This window comes from Pelodiscus sinensis, chromosome 26 (assembly GCF_052426305.1).
Source record: "Pelodiscus sinensis isolate ZL-2025 chromosome 26, ASM5242630v1, whole genome shotgun sequence".
NCBI lineage: Eukaryota > Metazoa > Chordata > Testudines > Trionychidae > Pelodiscus > Pelodiscus sinensis.
In genome coordinates, this window is record NC_143077.1 from 2,492,107 (window position 1) to 2,509,441 (window position 17,335).

Sequence of the window (17,335 nt, forward strand, 5' to 3'; positions counted from 1 at the left end):
CCAATGAGTAGATGCACCCTGCCACTTGGGCTAAATATACAGAATAGGTTTTTGAGCTGATCAGTTCTGACATAACTATTAGTATAACAGGTAGCAGCTAGGAATTCCAGTCATGGACCAGGGTCTCTTTTTGTTCTGCATTTATACAGCATCAAGCAGACAGTCCACATACATATTCTGTAAGGAGCTACAGAAACAAGGTTTAAACATTAACCACTCCCAGAAAACTGAAGTATCCTGGAATTCAGGTCAGCAATTAAAAAACCCTAAAGAACCCTGGGCCAGCCATCACTTGATAAACAGCAATTCTCATCACTACACAAATGTCACTTTCAACTGAATGGTACATTATTTTGAGGATATCATTTGCCCCATGATGTGTGTTCCCATAAAGTAGGGCTGTACTGAAGTAAATGTTGCAATAAAACTGAAGGGCAACAAAAGAAAAGGTGTCTAATTTTGAGGTCTGAGAGCTGTTTCAGAAGTGCTGACCACTCAAAATGCTAGCTGGTCAGGAGCAGTTAGTCTTCAGTGTTCCTGAAATTGAGCCATTAGGTGCCTCACATGATACCAGGGTCTCATCTTCCCCCAAGATTTACACAAGCTTCCGGGGCAACAGGCTAGGGTGTTCAAGCCATTCAAGTGGTATTTTGTATTTAGCTACAAATGTTCTCTGAAATAGATTATATCAGAAGTCCAAGTTACAAGATTTCCGTTTATGCTTGACATGAGTAGAATTCATTTTTAGAGATCATATGGTCCAGTAGCTATTTACCTAGACAACTAGCAGTTATTCCTTTACCTCAGTGAACAGACTCTTGTAGCCTACAGTCACAAGACTCCTCCTAGAGCAGGTTTTCCCAACCTATGGGTCGGGACCCAAATATGGATCTCCATTACATTTCAAAAGGGTCACCAAGTGTCTCCTCAGGTGGCTCTGCCTCCGCTCCTCCCCCATGTTTGAATTGTCTTGGGTCACCAAGTCTTCCTGAATTGTCAAGATGGGTCCCCACCTGGAAAGGTTGGGAACCACTCAAGTCTTTCACTTTGAACAAAGCTTACTGAGCTGAGTGTCAGTAAGTGCAGTGATGATCTTTCTCCCATTAGACTGGCTTGACTTGAGTTAATCAGCCAACAGTAAGATCAGACTAACACAGCTACCTCTATTACTTAGTAATTAAGGAAGTAGACTCAGACTATTTTGCAAGGATAGCAATAGGAGTTGGATGCTTAACTGTTCTTGGTACCTTGAAAAAAAAAAAACTCCCCCTTAAGCACCAACTACTGCTTTAGCTAGAATAAGTATGTTTTGCTCACAAAGTGTGACCCCTCTGAACTGGTAAGAGGTATAGATTGCACTTTACCATAGCAAATACTGGAAGTCTTGATAAGATGCCCATCTTTAAATTTAAGCCTCTTTGCCATTAGGTTAGGAAAGCAGATAACCCCAGCAAGAACAGTGTCTCAAGTCTGAAGTCACTATTTCCACTGAAGTCTCTCCATAAAGCTGCATGGTGACAGATAGCTCACTTAGTGTTTCCAGAAAAGTTGTTTTAAAACAAAGAAAAAGAGTCAGATTAGTCATGGGGTAACAAGGACATATTTGTTGAGTATCAACATCCAGAGGGAGGTGATTATGGATTGCTTAAACAAGAACAGTAACAGCTGACAACTGCTGAGCTGCCACAACAAGGCTCTTATTGTAAGATTAAAACAATGAAGACAGCTCTAGGGAAAAGGCTGCCATACAGTATATCTAGGAGCTGAGTGTAAGGAAAAGGAAAAAAGTGCTGTTTCAGGGTTCTCTCTAACGTTGAAAGGTGGTCTTATTTCAGTCATCTATTAAAAAAGTTTCAATTTTGGTATCATACTAGTTCCAGAAATAATTCACTTATGGTAATAGCACTGTGCAGCTTTATTAAGTCACTCAGTTACAGTAGTATCTTATAAGACTGGGACAAAGTCAGATTTTGAAGTGTAACAGATACTTAGCATGGAATTGTTACTACATATTCCTTTCACAAACATGTCTTACAGAGCTTATACAGTACTAGCCATCAGCCCAGTAGCAAGTGCACTGGAGTAGAAAAGGATGCAACAAGAAGATAGCTACACTGGAAAGACAACCACTTTAGAAAAAAAGTGAAACACGCAAGATCTCCCCTTTAGTCCCCAAAGCAAGTGTACAGTTTGGATCTAACTATACAGCTCTACATCAGTTTTCTAGAAATTCAACAAAACCCACTGGCCAATACAGTCTTTGGATATTTAGGGGAGGGGAAGAAAGTTATTTCCCAGAATGAAGTCAGTCACTTTCATTCTCACCAGGTTCTTTGCCTTCTTTGTTCTTCCGTACTTCTTCAATATGCTTGTCCTGAAGAAAGGAAAGGTAATTGAATGATTAGTTGTTTGAGCGAGTCTACTAAGACTCTGGGTTTGTAGCAGCACTGTCTACACTTCAGCTGCCAAACATTCACATCTGACCCCAATGGACAAGATGAATTATAGCATGCAGCACTGAGTTTTGAAGATCTGTTAACTTGCTTTCTTTCCTAAAGTGCATAAATTCCCTCCAGTCCCTCCTCCCAGAATTACTATAGGTCTGAAGGATGTAAGCTGTATAATCCTTAGTGTGGCGACTGACCAAAAGATACCCCCAGATGTCTATTTAGAAAGTTAACCAATTAATGACAGAGTGGGGTAACTAATACAAAACATACAAAAGTTCTTCCCCAGTGGCAATTGGAACTCTGCACCTACTTTCTCCCTCAAGCGCTCCAGTTTAGCAGCCATTTGTGCCTCTCTGTTTTCTTTGTTAGCTTCCATTTTGTGGGTCAGCTTCTCTTCTGCCATTTTGCTGAAGTTATTATTTTCTTCAATTGCTTTCTGAAGCACTTCTTTTTCATGCTCTCGTTTCTCAGCTAATTGCTTCAAGACTTCTGCTTCATGAGACTAACAAGATAGACCATGCATGTTTAGACACAAGACAGATGACAAGGTTGTCTCCAACGTAAACCAGTTTTACTGCCTATTGCATTTGAGATTGTATCTTAATGTGCAGGGCTCACCAAGCGGCGGCGAGCCCTGCTCGCCAGCCAGGCAGCTCTGCACATGCACAGATCGCTCTTCCAGGTTGTAATCTACTCGTCACAGGCAAGTAGATTACATTATTCGTTGAGCCCTGTTAATGTGCATCAGGCACAAATCCCTAGTACAGTCTCTACTTGTCTAGATTCCATCACAGCTGAGTACACAAGAAAAGAAATTCTTGCAGTTAGTGTAAGGGAATACTGCTGCCAAGTAGAATGGATTATTCTATCCTCAAGTCACTATGTTTTTGCATGAACCTATGGACAATAACTACTACACAAAAATCAGAGGTTATGTTTGTGTTAAGAGCCTTTGCATGTATGACCTAATTTATAAAATTTGCATGTATAATAATTACACATGTAAAGCTGTATCACAACAGCAGAGTGTTTCTCTGAATAACACTCTGATTTTTCTAATAACCAGATTTTTCTGGGAGGAGTTAAGACTTTACATATGGGCCTGTCTACACTGGCTGCAAGTTCTTGCGCAAGAACACTGACATTCTAATGTAAGAAATCAGTGCTTCTTGCGCAAGAAATCAGTGCTTCTTGCGCAAGAACTATGATGCTCCCGCTCAGGAAGAAGCCCTCTTGCGCAAGAGGCCGGTGTAGACAGGAAACATGAATTTCTTGCGCAAGAAAACCCGATGGTTAAAATGGCCACCAGAGCTTTCTTGCACAAGAAAGCGTCTACACTGGCACGGATGCTTTTGCGCAAAAGCACATGCCAGTGTAGACGCTCTTGCGCAAATACTCTAACACAAAAACTCTTGCGTTAAAGAGTATTTACGCAAAATCTTGCCAATGTAGACGTAGCCGTGAAGTATAAGATAGCACAACAACTATAGGGAAGACAACATGTCAGTTAATAAAAAGAATGCTACTTGTTGGTCTCAAGTTAAATGCCACTTCTCTCTCCCCCTCTGCCCCCTCCCCCCCAAAAAAAGGAAGTGAGGGGAGGAGGGAGCAGAGGGGGAGAGAGAAGGGCAGCCCTGAAAGGTCTCTAGGAATAAAAGAGAGATCTAAAAAATATATTTAACACAATTGAGTAAGCTTTAGAAGTTTCACTGCAAGCCATTTAACAAGCAAACATTCTTCTGCTCTTTTGCAGCAGTGATGGAATGTAGGTAACCAGCTGTTTGTCCAAATGAATGCTTCTATTAAGATTTAGTCCTGCAAGTTTATATTTATCAGAAAGGTTTGTGCATGTTTCAAATGAGCTTTACCTGACTGGCCCTTTTTAGTTGCTGTTACTTTGGATTTACCTTGCGTCTCTCTTCTGCAGCTTCCAACTTCTTCTTAATTTCTTCCAATGAAAGATCCTTTTTCTTTGGAGGGGAGAGGGGAAATTCTGGGACTGCTTCTTTTGAACGAGGACTGAGTATCAGCTCAAATGCCTGCCCAGAGGCACGCTTTTCCAGCTCCTTCACCTGAATATCTAAGAGAATGACAAGACACTGGTATTTTGAGCCAGTTTAAGCAATGACTTTTACTTCATTACACTGGATTCTTAGATTTAGATAATCCAGCTGTCGAATGGAGAGTTTAAAATTAACAGTTTAGCCTGTTTAAAGCAGCAGCATAGACCAACACCACATTTGTTTTTAAATTCACATAGCCCCTTCCACACAACACCCTAGTTCAGTGTTCCCCAAAGCGGTGCCCGCCGGGGCATTTGTGTGTGCCCGCCGACAACCTGGGCCGGCCCCGCCCCCAGCGCAAGACACACACCGGCGCCTGGTGCGCAGCGCTTGGGTGGCCCCAGCCCCAGGGCACATGGCGCCGGTCCCAGGCGGCGGCGCCGGGTCCATGGCACAAGGCGCTCGGGCGGCCCCGGGGCATATGCCGGCGCTGGGTGCGAGGGCATCCCCGCCCCTGGCGTGCCCCAGGACCCGCAGCCCCCACCCCTGGGCGCCCGGCACATGAGTGGTCCCGCCCCCGGGCACCTCTAAAGTTTGGGGACCACTGCCCTAGTTAGATAGGCAAATATCCTCATTTTGTAAATGGAGAACTGAGGGAAATAACTTGCCCAAAGTTCCACAGAAAGCTGTTGTTAAGTCAGGGATTGAACCCTGATCTCCCAAGTCCCAGTGCAGTGTTTTACTCAGCAGGACAGCACACAAATGGCTCCTAAAAATCCTGCAGAACTGACTTATCTGCTTATAGGACTTCAGGCATCACATCCACATTGTATAGTCACTTTCATCAAAGCAGATGGCTTTCAGTTCATCTACACATTATCTGCTAACAGACAAGGCTTTTCACGTACATTTAGTTTTCTAGCCCCTACACTGAGAGAATAGTATTTTGCTTATTTAAGCTCAAAGGGGGTAAAGGAACTTCCCTTTCATTCAAAATATTTACAAGTTACTAAAAAGATCTAACACAGGAATATTCAATAAAATGTTCTTAACATTACATACCAGAAGAAGCCATGACTAAGAAGGTAGGCACCAGAAACGTGCTCCAGGAAGACTCGGATCAGTTGAACCCCTAAGTAATTAATAATCATTAATTCTTTGAGTCAACAACCACAGCAGAATGCAACTCCCATTAAAATCACTTTGTACTGAATACTGAAGAGACATTAATTACCAACAAAACGACCCTTGGGATCCCTTTGAACTCTGATTTGTTTGTGGCAAATTTAGGCAATTGGAGAGGTTTCCATTATTTCAGGGACTCGGGGGCTCAGTTGAGCTCGGAGTACTTTCAGCCCTTTTTTGTGGCCTTTGCAATTTAGAAGTACAAAGTAAGTATTTAGTCCAGTAATTTCTTTGCCTCCACAAGAGGCTACTTATCCTGCTTTTTCAATAAAAAGTCAAACTGAGGAAGTTAATACACTTTAAAATGTCAAGGGTGGCCCAATAGACTTAAGGAAGTGGACTTTAATTTTTTCCTCTCTCTTTGTAACAACCATTCTCCTCTGATGAGACAAGAAGCTGTGAGCTTAAACTGCAGCAAGAGGTTCGGGTTGGACTTTAAGAAATACTTCCTAACTGTCAGGGTGGTTAAGCACTGGAATAACTGCCTAGCAATGTTGTGGAATCACTATCACTGAAGTTTAATAGCTGGTTAGGCAAACACTTGTCAGGGATGGCCTAGATGCTGGGCAAAATCCAACCCCCCCAGCTGTAAGTATTTGCACTCTACTAATCAGCCAGCAGCAGCTACACCATGTGTCCAACTGCCCCTCCTCGCTCCATCTTGCACTAAGCTGCACCCAGAACCTTCCTACTGTGCAGGATGAGAGGGAGAAGATAATAGGAGTGAAAAGCCGATGTCAGTGTCTTCTCCTAGTCCCTATACCCCATCTCTACAGACTAGGGGGTCAGGAAGAGGAACATATAGGAATGTTGCTTCAGTCTGAGATATAAATGGTGACCAAGATGAGTGTGTTGCAAAGAGGCATTTGCATTGTTCCTAACATTTCTCCAGCAGCCAGCGCTCTCACACCCCCCCAGACTCAATGGCACACACTCTCTGCTCTACATAGTGACTGTAAATATTGTGCCACACAACCTTGTGTCACACTGACAAATATACACAGTATCTCTCTAGCTCCCAGTTCTGCCTTTCCAGGGGCCTGGAGCCACTTTCTAGCTCCCAGTTCTGACTTTCCAGGGGCCTGGAGCCAATCCATCAGAACTTCCCAAAATACATGAAGTGGCCCACCCTGGTCTAGATGATGCTTGATTCTACCATTAGTGCAGGGGACTGGACAGCCCCTTGCATTTCCTTCCAGTTTTAGCATTCTATGCTTCTGTGAATGGATTCGGGAGTACAGCCTATTCAAAGTCCCAGATAATCGCACTGACAATGTAGACTCAGTCAACACAGCATTTAAAACTACAATGAAACAAAGACAGCTGTCCCTTGAGACCATTTGGTGTGCTTTTGCAGATAGGCCCAAATTTTCCTCATTTACATGCTATGGCTGGTACACATCTACTGAACAGAAACCAAGCTGTATTATAACATTCTTGGAGAATAACCATCTTGTAACACTTGGCTCTTAAAGCCATTTTCCATCCATAGATCTCAAAGCACTTTACAAGATGGACTGTACCATTATCCACAATTTAATGGGGGGCATGATGTACCCAGGAACCCAACAGAGCAGTATTAGAGTCAGGAACAGACTCAAATTTGAGTTCTAGCCCAGCATTCTAACCAGAGAATCCACTAGAGAGGGGCCAGTTATGGTAACAAGTGTCTCAGGACACAGACACGGATCCACTCCCACTCCCGATGCAGACTCTTGCTTGGGACGATATAGAAGCCCCTGGATGAAGAGCGCCATAAACGTACAGAATTATCACTGAACACTGAGCGCGGACTGCCAGATTAGGGGCGATGGGTTCTAAACCCCAGAAGCGGGGCGGGCTGCGCAGGTCGAGCGAGACGGCTAGGAGCGGCTGGCCTGTCGAAGAGGGAAGACGAGGAGCGGATCACCAGCTGCAGGAGCAGGGCCAGAGCCCGCAGGCGGAGCGGGGCTGAAAGCGGGCACGGCACAGCGCGTGGGGAGGCAGGGCCAGGAGTCGCCCACAGCCACTCAGAAGCGAGCGTGACGCAGGGATCCCTGCAAGCCCCGCCCCCTGCACGCGCGTTTCGAACCGCACCGAATTCAAACCGCTGGAGAGCGCGCGCAGGGGCTGCGGGGAGGGGGCGGGGCCAACGGCATCATCCGGGCACCTGGGCACCCCCTCCCCAGCTACCCCCTCCCGCCTGTTTCACCACATAGCAGCTCCCGCCTTCCGCGGTCCTGAGGCGCCAGCCGCGTGCCCCGGGGAGGCTCTTCCCCCCCCCCCCCACTCAGCCCCGCGAGCTGGGGCCCGGTTCCGCCAGTGCCTTGCCCGCCACCGCGCCGCGGCCCCGCCCGCTGGGCGCCGCCCCTTCGCCGCGAACAATGGCGGGGTCCTGTCAGCGGCAGGGCGGGGGGCGCGCACAACAGCCGCTGCCCGAGCCGGACCCCACGGCCCCTCCCGACTGGGGGGGGGGCGCTTCCCGCCGGGCGCCGCCCGAGCCCCACGCGGCGGAGACAATGGAGCCCGCCCCGCCCATTGTCTCCCGCAGCCCCGGCGCCTTTGTCAGGGGAGCGGCGCCTTCACTCCCCCCCCGCCCAAAGCCCCTCGCGGGCCCCGGCCGCCACCTCCCCGGAGCGCCACTCCCGTCCCGCCGCTTCGCCCCGAGCCTCTCCCGCGCGCCCCTGCCCCGCTCGCTCCCCACCTGCTCCGTCCGCGCCGCTGGCCACACTCCGCTCTTAACCGACCTGCCGCGCACAAAAGCGCCAAACAATGGCACGTGACCCGCCCCGCCCCTCCCCCATTGGCCGAGAGCGGCGGCACGTGCCGCCCCGCGGGAGGGGCTGAAGGGGGGGGACTCACGGGCCCCCTTCGCCTGGTGCACGCTGGGATCTGTAGTCCACAAAAGGGGGCGTGAGGGGGTCGACGGGGGGGGCCCGGCGCGGACGAAGCTGCCGGGGGCGCCAGGGGTGGGGGGGCCAGGACGGCAGGGTCTACCCCTCCCCTCGCCCACGCGCGGCGACGCGCGCCCCCGGCCCTGCCCGTCGGCCCCACGTGTGCAAGGGGGGAGCGGGACTCCCTTTGTCTCTTGCCGGTGCCCCGCCCGCCCGCAGGGGCCAGGGCGACGGAGGCTGCCCCGAGGGGCTCGGCCCAGCGCTGGGTCCCCTCCGCAGAGCCGGCTCCTGCGCCGCCGGGACACGCCCGGGGAGAGGCCAGGCGCGGGCTAATTCTTCCACGTGCCAGGCCACAGCGGCGCCTGTTCCTCCCGTGCGAGCGGATCGGGGCAGAGAGAGCGGAGTGACCCCCCCATCACACAAACAACACCCCCCAACACACCCAACCCCCATCACAAACACAACACCCCCAACTCCCTCCCAACACACCCAGCACCTCCACCCCATCACAAACATCCAACTCCCTCCCAACACACACACCCAGCACCCCAACACACCCAACCCCCATCACAAACACAACACCCCCATCTCCCTCCCAACACACACCCAGCACCCCCAACCCCATCACAAACATCCAACTCCCTCCCAACACCTCCCCAACCTCCTGTCACACACTTCCATCACCCCAATTCCCTCCCTACACCCCCCAACAGACCCCCTACCTCCCAACTCACACAACACACACACCCAGCATACCCCCAACTCCCTCCCAACACACACACACAACACCCCAGCTTACTGCCTGCAAGTGCCGAGCGGCAGCAGAACAGAGAGCAGCTTGTAGCTTTGGTCCAAGGGACGCAGCCTGCCTTGCTGACGTCCCCCAAGCGCCACAGCCCAGCCTGCCCGGGGGCGGGATATCACGGGGGAAAAGAGCAGAGTGCTCCTTCCACTGAGGCTTGTCACAGACAGCGTTACTCTGGGCAGCGGCTCCACTGGAAGCCCCTGCAGCCTCGCCGCTAGCCTCAACCCCCATCCAGAAGGCTCGTTTCACACGCACCTGTGAACTGCTTCAGAGCCCCCACCCCTTTGTGCTAGGCAGGGGTAGATTATGAATAATTCTGGTTCTGATATTGCATTACTAAGCATAATTCCCGGGCGAACTTTGAATGAAGGGGCTGGGGTTTTCATGTGTTCTTTCACAATTATTTCCATTTGATTCCCTCGGTAATTTTTGTGATCCACTCATTTAAATTGCATCAAAAGTCAACAGGCAGGAGCGGTAAATGACCTGGGAAGAGCAGCCTTAATGTGTTGCGAGCCTAGCTCTTTGTTTCAAAGGCTTTGTACCTGAAGTCTTGAAATAAGAGGTTTCATTAAAAGGAGATCCACCCCTGTTGTGCATACTTTAAAAAACAAGGATTTTACACACAAAATCCTACCTTAAGGAAGGTTAATATTGTGACAGAAAACTATAAAGCTTTCAAAGCAATGATTATTTTAAACGCTTGCTCTGGTTTTCTTGCTGATCTAACGTCTATTTCCATGGAAACAGCATCCTGTGGCAGAACTGTTAGAACTAGGTTTCAGCTGGATCCGCTAGCTCAACACAGCAAGAGCCGTTTGTAAGCAGCATTTTAGAGCCGATGTTAAGAACTAGTGGCTAGTGCAATGTTAAACAGAGAGCCATCTGCTTGACCAGTTCGTAAGTAAAGGACCTAAGTATTCTTGTGAAAAATAGCTCCGGTGCTGCTCCAGCTACAGGGTGCATCCTATGTGAACAAGCCCGCTACAGGTTAGTGAGAAACAGGAGCCAAGGGGTCTAGTTGTAATCTCTCTCTCAGGCTATGATTACACTGCTTTAAATGTTGTTTGGAAACTGAACCTGCTGAAAAGCATCATTCCTAAGTCAAGGGTTCTTTTTTTCTTATACAGTTATTATTATCCATGTGATTTCAACAGTTTGTTAGGTGCCTGTTTGTATTTTAAAGCCTTTTAGGAAAAAAGAGAGCGTAAAAGTCTCAGAGGGGGTCACCCTGTTAGTCTGTAACTTTAGAAATGAGTAGCCCTGTGGCACCTTAGAGACTAATAAATTATTTATTTAGTATCATGAGCTTTCGTGGGCAAAACCCATTTCCTCAGATGAGCTTGTCATGGGGTGATCTCAAGAGTCAGACTAATTTCCTGGGGTTGTGGGGGGAAGAGAGGTTGATTGCAATTCCTGCCACTTCCAGGTGCCAGGACCTCCACAGAGACATGAAGAAATATAATCAGTACTTCCTGCAAAAGGGAGAGGGACTGGAATCCTGTGACCCGTCATGGGGCTAGACTCTATACATCTTGGCTTGTTTGACCCTTGTTAAGAACTAAAAACAAAAGAAGGCCTGAATCCAATATTATCTCTGAGACTAAGATCTTTTCCCCATATAACCTGTACAATTTAGAGGCAGCATGGTACACTGGCTAGGGCCCAGTTCTACCTACTTTCTTTTGTGTCATCTTGGGCAAATGACTTCAGCTCTCTTCCCCTGCCAATCCTTTGTCTGCTTTGTTTTACTCTCTTTAGGCTAGGGCTGTCTAACTATGGGTGTGCATAGAGAAGCAACACAGTGGATCTCTCAGGGAAAATGGAGTACATGAAAATCAAACAATTTACACTGCACCACTGTTTCTAGGCATTGTTTGTGGGAGACCTAGCAGATTTCCTTTGAGTGCAAAAGCCCAGCAGCTTTTGGTAGCAGGCTTCTTTGCAAATAAGAACAATCTTTCCATTTATTTCAGGCTTTCCCAAACGTTCACATTTTGGAAGAGAAATTTCAGTATGAAAATCAGTTATAGTGTTTACAGTATAGCCACCAAAATTCAGGGCCTAAGAGTAAATATGCTATTTCAAACCTAACCTTACCCAAACCAGGTAACCAATACGTGCATCTTGGCAGAAAGAAAGGACAATGGTCCAGCCTGAGGCGGACACTGCAGAATACAGAAAGGTGGCCATGGCCTTGTTTTTTAAACTGGGGATTTCAGCAGTTGGTGGCTAGGAACCAAGGTCACGCCATAGAGAGCTGCACCTACTTGAAAGCAAGCTCAATTCCATTTGTACATATCAAAGCTTTCCTCGCTTGATTTAGGTCTTTATCCCAGTGCAGCTACAGCTGTAACTGGTCACCAACTGCAGAAACAGGGGTTAATCTCCAGGATAAATCAGCAGTAAGTCCTTCCGATGTTTATTGATCACCCCCAGCTCTCATTGACTTCAATGGAAACAGGCTTTTTGTCTTCCAGGGGGCTTGAGGGTGTGCAGCACCATTCAGGTTCAGGCCTTCAGTGAATCAGTGTTGAGACCTCTCAGGACTTGCACGTTCTCCATCAATCAGCCTGGGAAGTATAAATCCCCAAGGGACTAGATTTTCAAAGAGGCACATAGGCAGTTAGTGAGATTTTCAAAAGCACCTGAATCCCGTTGAAATCACCGTGCTGTGTGACCGTTGACTTCAACTTGAAAATGGACACAATTACACTTACCGCCTCCACAGGGTCAATTAATGCTAGTAAAGCACTTGGAGATCCTTGAATTACAATATACAAAATAGTCTTGCAGCACCTTAGAGACTAACAACATTTGTGGATGGTATCATGCATGAGCTTTCGTGGGCACAACCCACGTCTTCAGGTGAGCCCACAAAAGCTCATGATACCATTTACAAATTTTGTTAGTCGCTAAAGTGCTGCTAGACTATTTGTTATTTTTTAATTTTTTTCAGTTACAGACTAACCCGGCTACCCCTCTGAAATTTCTGAATATACAAAGTATTATTTATGTGAGAAGTGACATGTGAGCTGTCTTTTGAGGCAAATTACTTGGGAACTGCTTTGGAAGCAATAATAATATTTAGTATCTATTATCCAAGGATCTCAAAGCACTTTTAAAAAGCAAGGTAAATATCGGGTCCCCATATAAAGAAACTGAGAGGTTGAGTGACTTGCTCAAGGAGCACATCACATCAGTGGCAGACTTGGAAAATAATTCAGGTCTTCTGATTCTCAGTCCTGTACCTTGGCCTCTGGACAGACATTGCTGCCCCGCCTCAAAAATTATCTGAACGCATAAAAAGACGGTTACAAATTCAGATTTTTCCTTTAAATGGTGGCTGCTATTTGTACTCTCAGATGTTTCCAGGTCTCAGTCAGAGAACTGTTTGTTCATGGAATTAGGACTCGAAGTAATCAGATTTAGCATGAAGATTAAAGATGCTTCTGTGATGTACTTATCAAAACACCCCACAAAGAGACTGACATAATTAGGTGACAACTCAGCCTACAGCAGTGCCTTTAAGTTGCCAGAACATTTAATCTCCAGCAAGAAAATGTGCTTTTTGAGTACTAAATGGTCATCCTTACAATGTCCATGGTAGATGGACTGACAGATATTTGACTTGTTATGCAGAGAAAGCCTTTGTAAGTAACAACAGCAAATATTTTCTACATCAGACATATTGGTAGCAAAATCTCTGCGCTAGGAATGTTGTCGCAATCTACTGTATTATTATCGCTGGCCTTAAGATGATCACCTGTGTTTTTTAATATGATGGCCTCTCAGGTAAGACACAGGACCTAAAAGAGAGCCAGCACCCAAACCTAGAGAGAGGCAAAGTCTTCTAGTGGCTAGAGTAGGGGACTGAAGTCAGGGGGTTGTTCCCAGTTCTGTTGCTGATTTGCTGTGTTGACCTCAAGCAATTCACTTTGGCTTGGCTCAGCCTGACTTTCATTAAAATCAACAGAAATTAGGCTCCTAAATATAATCCTCCCCTTGCCTCAGTTCTTCCTGTGCCCCATTGGGACAAAGGTTATAATCCTACTTACCTAGGGTAGCTCACAAGCATGTCCATAGAGTTAATGTTTGTAAAGAACATTGAGATCTTCTGCTCACACACATTCCAGCCCATCATCATGCACCAGACAAAGCAATCAAGGAATCTGCAGAATTTGCCAAAAACTGAGAATAAACATGACTTTCAAAGCATGGTTTCTTCTCAATGAGAGCTCTTCAATGACTGAAGCAGAAATAGTTGGAACCAACTGATATACGCTAAACCAGGATCTAGACTCTTATGTATGTATTATTATTAAGTTATTGCTTTCCTCTTTTTAGGCTATTTGGTATCTTTATGCTGAAAACCTGAGTTCTAGTAACTGAATACTTTCCTTAGGATTGAATTTTGCTTTGGGCAGTACTCTTGGGTGGGTTCCTATGGATAAAGCAGTAGCTGGGGAGTTAGGGTCCTTTTCCCAGTGCATGCCTGTTGGAAACTCACAAACCCTCTCTGTGCTTCTCCTTACTCCCCACTAAAACAAGAAAAGCAATGGCATGTCAAGTTAGAGGATGACTGTGTCTGTGACAAGATATCTAAATGCAAAAGCATTATTCGTTGTTATTATATATGGACACTATGGTCCTGAAATTCTTACCCTTCATAAAAAAAATCAATCACATGACAGATGTTGCTGAATGCAGTGCTGAAAGGTGTTCAGATGCTATGCAAGGTGGTGTAAAAATCAATATAAAACAGAATAGAAAAATACATGTAGGGTTATATTAAAACACTCCTGCTTTTTCAAATATGTTCTGGTCCACATTAGTGGCTACTGGCAGAATGTCCTTGGATGTGATATAGTTAGGGTAGTTTCCTGCTTGTTCTCCCGCACACCTTAAGTCTGTCTGACTTCTATGGTTTTCTCTCTGAAGAAATTCAGACCCACCACACAACTCCTAGGTAATTGGCCTCTATGCTTGGGGGATGGCGAATGATGCAATTCACTTCCCACCCTGTAGGCAACTCTTCTAGCCCAGCTATGCCAATCTACATTGGTTTCTCCATACTCACAGATTCTGTGGTTCCACCCCTCCTCAACCATTATGTGCTGGCCAATGCAAAAGCGGCACAAAGATTCCCCTCCACTGAGTACATGCAGTACAGGGAAAGGGCCCCCTTCCCTTTCTTGGCTATACCCCTTGTAATCCTGGTCCTGATCTTAAGTACTGCAGTGTGCAGAGACTTGCATCAACTCTCTGCACCTTGGCTGAATTTCATCCTGCACACTTTGCCTGTGAAGTGAGCCGGCCCTCAAATAACCAAATGCTGAACGCTCAGACATGACCACCCGGCTTGCAGTGCTCTTTAAATAACTGAGCAGCAGGAAGGGAAGCCAGGAGATGTAGGTTTTTTGTGAGCTCACTTGAGGTGCACTAATTAGATTTCAAGAGTGTCCGAGTCAAACCCTTCACTTGGGATACAGCACAAGAGACAATGTGAATTTGACAATGCACAGAATAGCAATGCTTACAGATACCATAAAATATTCAACAGAGAAAGAAGGTTCCTGTAAGTCATTTGTTCTGGCTCTTTGAAAATGAAATGAAATGAAATAAAGAGGTTGGGTGTGGCACTAATTCTTTTTTAGTCCCTAATTAGGCTCTGGGATTCAAAAGATGAGTTCAGATATAGACTGCAGCTCGGCAAAACCCATTGTATTATTGATCTCTTCTCCCCATGATACCCCTAAAAATATCGCCTTCCTTTCAAGACAGAAATTTACCTTGCAATAATGGAAGGAGTTCTCAGATGAAAACCCTTTTAAAGGTGCATTCCTCGTAACGTAAGATCATTCACACTATCGATCTGAAATGGCAAAAAAGACCCCAAACTGAGTCTACTCCAATTAAAGTCCATGGCAAAACTCCCAGGCCCCAGGTTATCAAAGCTAGTTTGCCTGCAAAATTGGTGGGCAACCAATTGGTAATACAAGTTTTTTTAAACCTAAAGATCTGTGACACGGGTAGCGACGAGTCTGACTTGATCAAAGCAGACAAGATGAGGTGAAACTTGGGCCGATGGGAGAGCTGTAAAAACAAGCCTTTATGTAACCTGAACACCCAGATGCTGCCACATTATGGCTGGGCGGGAGAAATAGAAAGTGAAGTTATTTTTAGTGCATTGCATTAGCAGCAAAGAGCCTATTCATGGACCCCTATCATGCTAGGTGCTGTACAATCACAAGACTAAAAAGTTGGAATTGCCCCTCAGAGCTTGGCCATCTTTGTAAATTGATTAGAAGGTGGCTATAGAATCACAGAACACTAGAACTGGAAGGGACCTTGAGAGGTCATCAAATCCAGTCCCCTGCCCTCACAGCAGGACCAAGCTCTAAAGAAGGGTAAAACAGGAAGTCTGTTTTCATTGCCCTGATATAGAATAAACAAATATCACAGCTTATAGAAAGTATATTTGATCTTTAAAATGCATTCTAGTGTAACACTGTAAAGTGTTTTAAATAGGATTTAATTATTTAAATGTCATTTTAAAATATAGTAAATTTCTCTCTCATTCTTACCAAAAATTCTCTCAATTTTTCAGTCTGTGGGTTGACTGCATTCAAAATCCTAACTATAATTATTTAAAATAAGTCTGGAAACAATACATCCAGCTCAATTTGTTTATTATTAAATTGCACTTTTTAAAATTGATCATTTTAATAGATCAATGCAAAATTAAACACAGTAGTCCACAAATGACAAATGCAAGCTTAGGCAAGGAGCAATCTCACATCTGGAGGTCTTTACCTAGCAGATAGAAGTGTTACATGGACTACATCAGGATACTGCTCCTGTACATTCGTATAAATATCCAGAAAGGCATTTACGTGGTTCATGCTGTGCCTTACAGAGAGTGATCCTTTCTCATAAAAAATAGACACAACCTATAACATTTACATCAGGTTCTGCCTCCAACATACAAACATTTTAAGATGAACCCCAAACCTTGCTAGTTGCATTCAACGGGGCACCACATAGAATTGAATGTGTTCTGTGCTTTGCAGAATCAGGCCCATAATTAATGGGGGGTTTCTGTGAATCTGAAGGAAGCTTTTTCTTTAAAAAAAAAAAAAAATCGTTCTTTGTCAAGTACTCGCAGCTGGTGTTTACATATCACAATACAAGAAAGGTGAAATGGGGAAGTCAGGCTTCATTGCCCTAATAGAGAATAATTAAACAGCACAGCTTGTGGAAAGTACATGTGATCTTTAAAATGCTTTCTCTTGTAACCCTCTGTCCTCTGCTACAGTAATCAACAGCACTGAAATCGTGGGTGCCCACAGCGCAGGGGATGCCAAGGTGCCAGGCTGCCTACTCCCAGTGCCCCCGGGCCCAGAAGGCTGGTTTCTCTTAGGGACTGAAAGCCACACGGGCAGCCCGTTGGTCAATCCCAGTCCGATCCGCCTGTGAGGCCCTGGCAATGGCTGTCACGGCCATCCCTGCTCCTCCAGCAGCTGCTGCCTGTCTGTCTCTATAGCAACTGGGGCAAAGGCCCCATCCCCTGGGGCCTGGGCCTAGGTCTCAACCCCCACCCCTCTCTGCGGCGGGAGGCCGAGGCGCCCCGGCGTGGCGGTCAGTCGCCAGCGGCAGATGGCCGTGAGCCGGTCGCGTGGCGAGTGCCCGATGGCGTTTCCATTCCAAAAGGATAATTAAGACCCAATTCACTTCCCCTCTGGCCGCTCAGCCCCGTTCAGAGATCCCCTCACTGGCCTGTACAAGGCTGCTGTGCCCAGGAATAAAGTGACTGTCATTCACCACCCCTCCCCGCTGCCTCCCATCTGCAAGGACGGGGAGGGGCAGAGGAGAGCAAAGGCAGGGTCACAGAGCAGCTCCCCACCCGGTGAGCAAATGGGCAGCCAGAGAAAGCGGCCAGGTGGGGAAGACAATCTGGCAGGGGCTTAGCAGCGGGGGCTGCACCTCCTGTGACTGCAGGCGCCTGACGGCTCACGC

General features: G+C 46.6%; 1 protein-coding gene across 3 annotated transcripts; it reads right to left on the reverse strand.

Moving 5' to 3' along the window:
* Positions 1 to 1,897: 1,897 nt before the first annotated feature.
* STMN1 (stathmin 1) lies at positions 1,898 to 9,420 on the reverse strand. 3 transcript variants are annotated; one of them, XM_014572160.4, is made up of 5 exons: positions 9,311 to 9,420; positions 5,516 to 5,585; positions 4,358 to 4,530; positions 2,761 to 2,952; positions 1,898 to 2,374 (listed from the first exon to the last, which is right to left on the reverse strand). In XM_014572160.4, exons 2-5 carry the CDS (start codon positions 5,526 to 5,528, stop codon positions 2,306 to 2,308), a joined length of 447 nt encoding a protein of 148 aa, XP_014427646.1. In that variant the 5' UTR covers positions 5,529 to 5,585; positions 9,311 to 9,420; the 3' UTR covers positions 1,898 to 2,305. The 3 variants fall into 3 exon arrangements, with proteins under 3 accessions (XP_014427646.1, XP_075765298.1, XP_075765299.1); XM_075909183.2 differs by lacking the exon at positions 9,311 to 9,420 and adding an exon at positions 8,322 to 8,461; XM_075909184.2 differs by lacking the exon at positions 9,311 to 9,420 and adding an exon at positions 7,404 to 7,502.
* Between the last annotated feature and the right edge of the window lie 7,915 nt (positions 9,421 to 17,335).

Bases quoted from the DNA above. Each gene is read 5' to 3' on its own strand.
- STMN1 (XM_014572160.4), bottom strand. The intron at 2,953-4,357 runs GTAAATCCAAAG...CTATCTTGTTAG, and splicing joins CTGCAGAAGAGAGACGCAAG to TCTCATGAAGCAGAAGTCTT. The intron at 2,375-2,760 runs GTAGGTGCAGAG...TCCTTTCTTCAG, and splicing joins TGGAGCGCTTGAGGGAGAAA to GACAAGCATATTGAAGAAGT.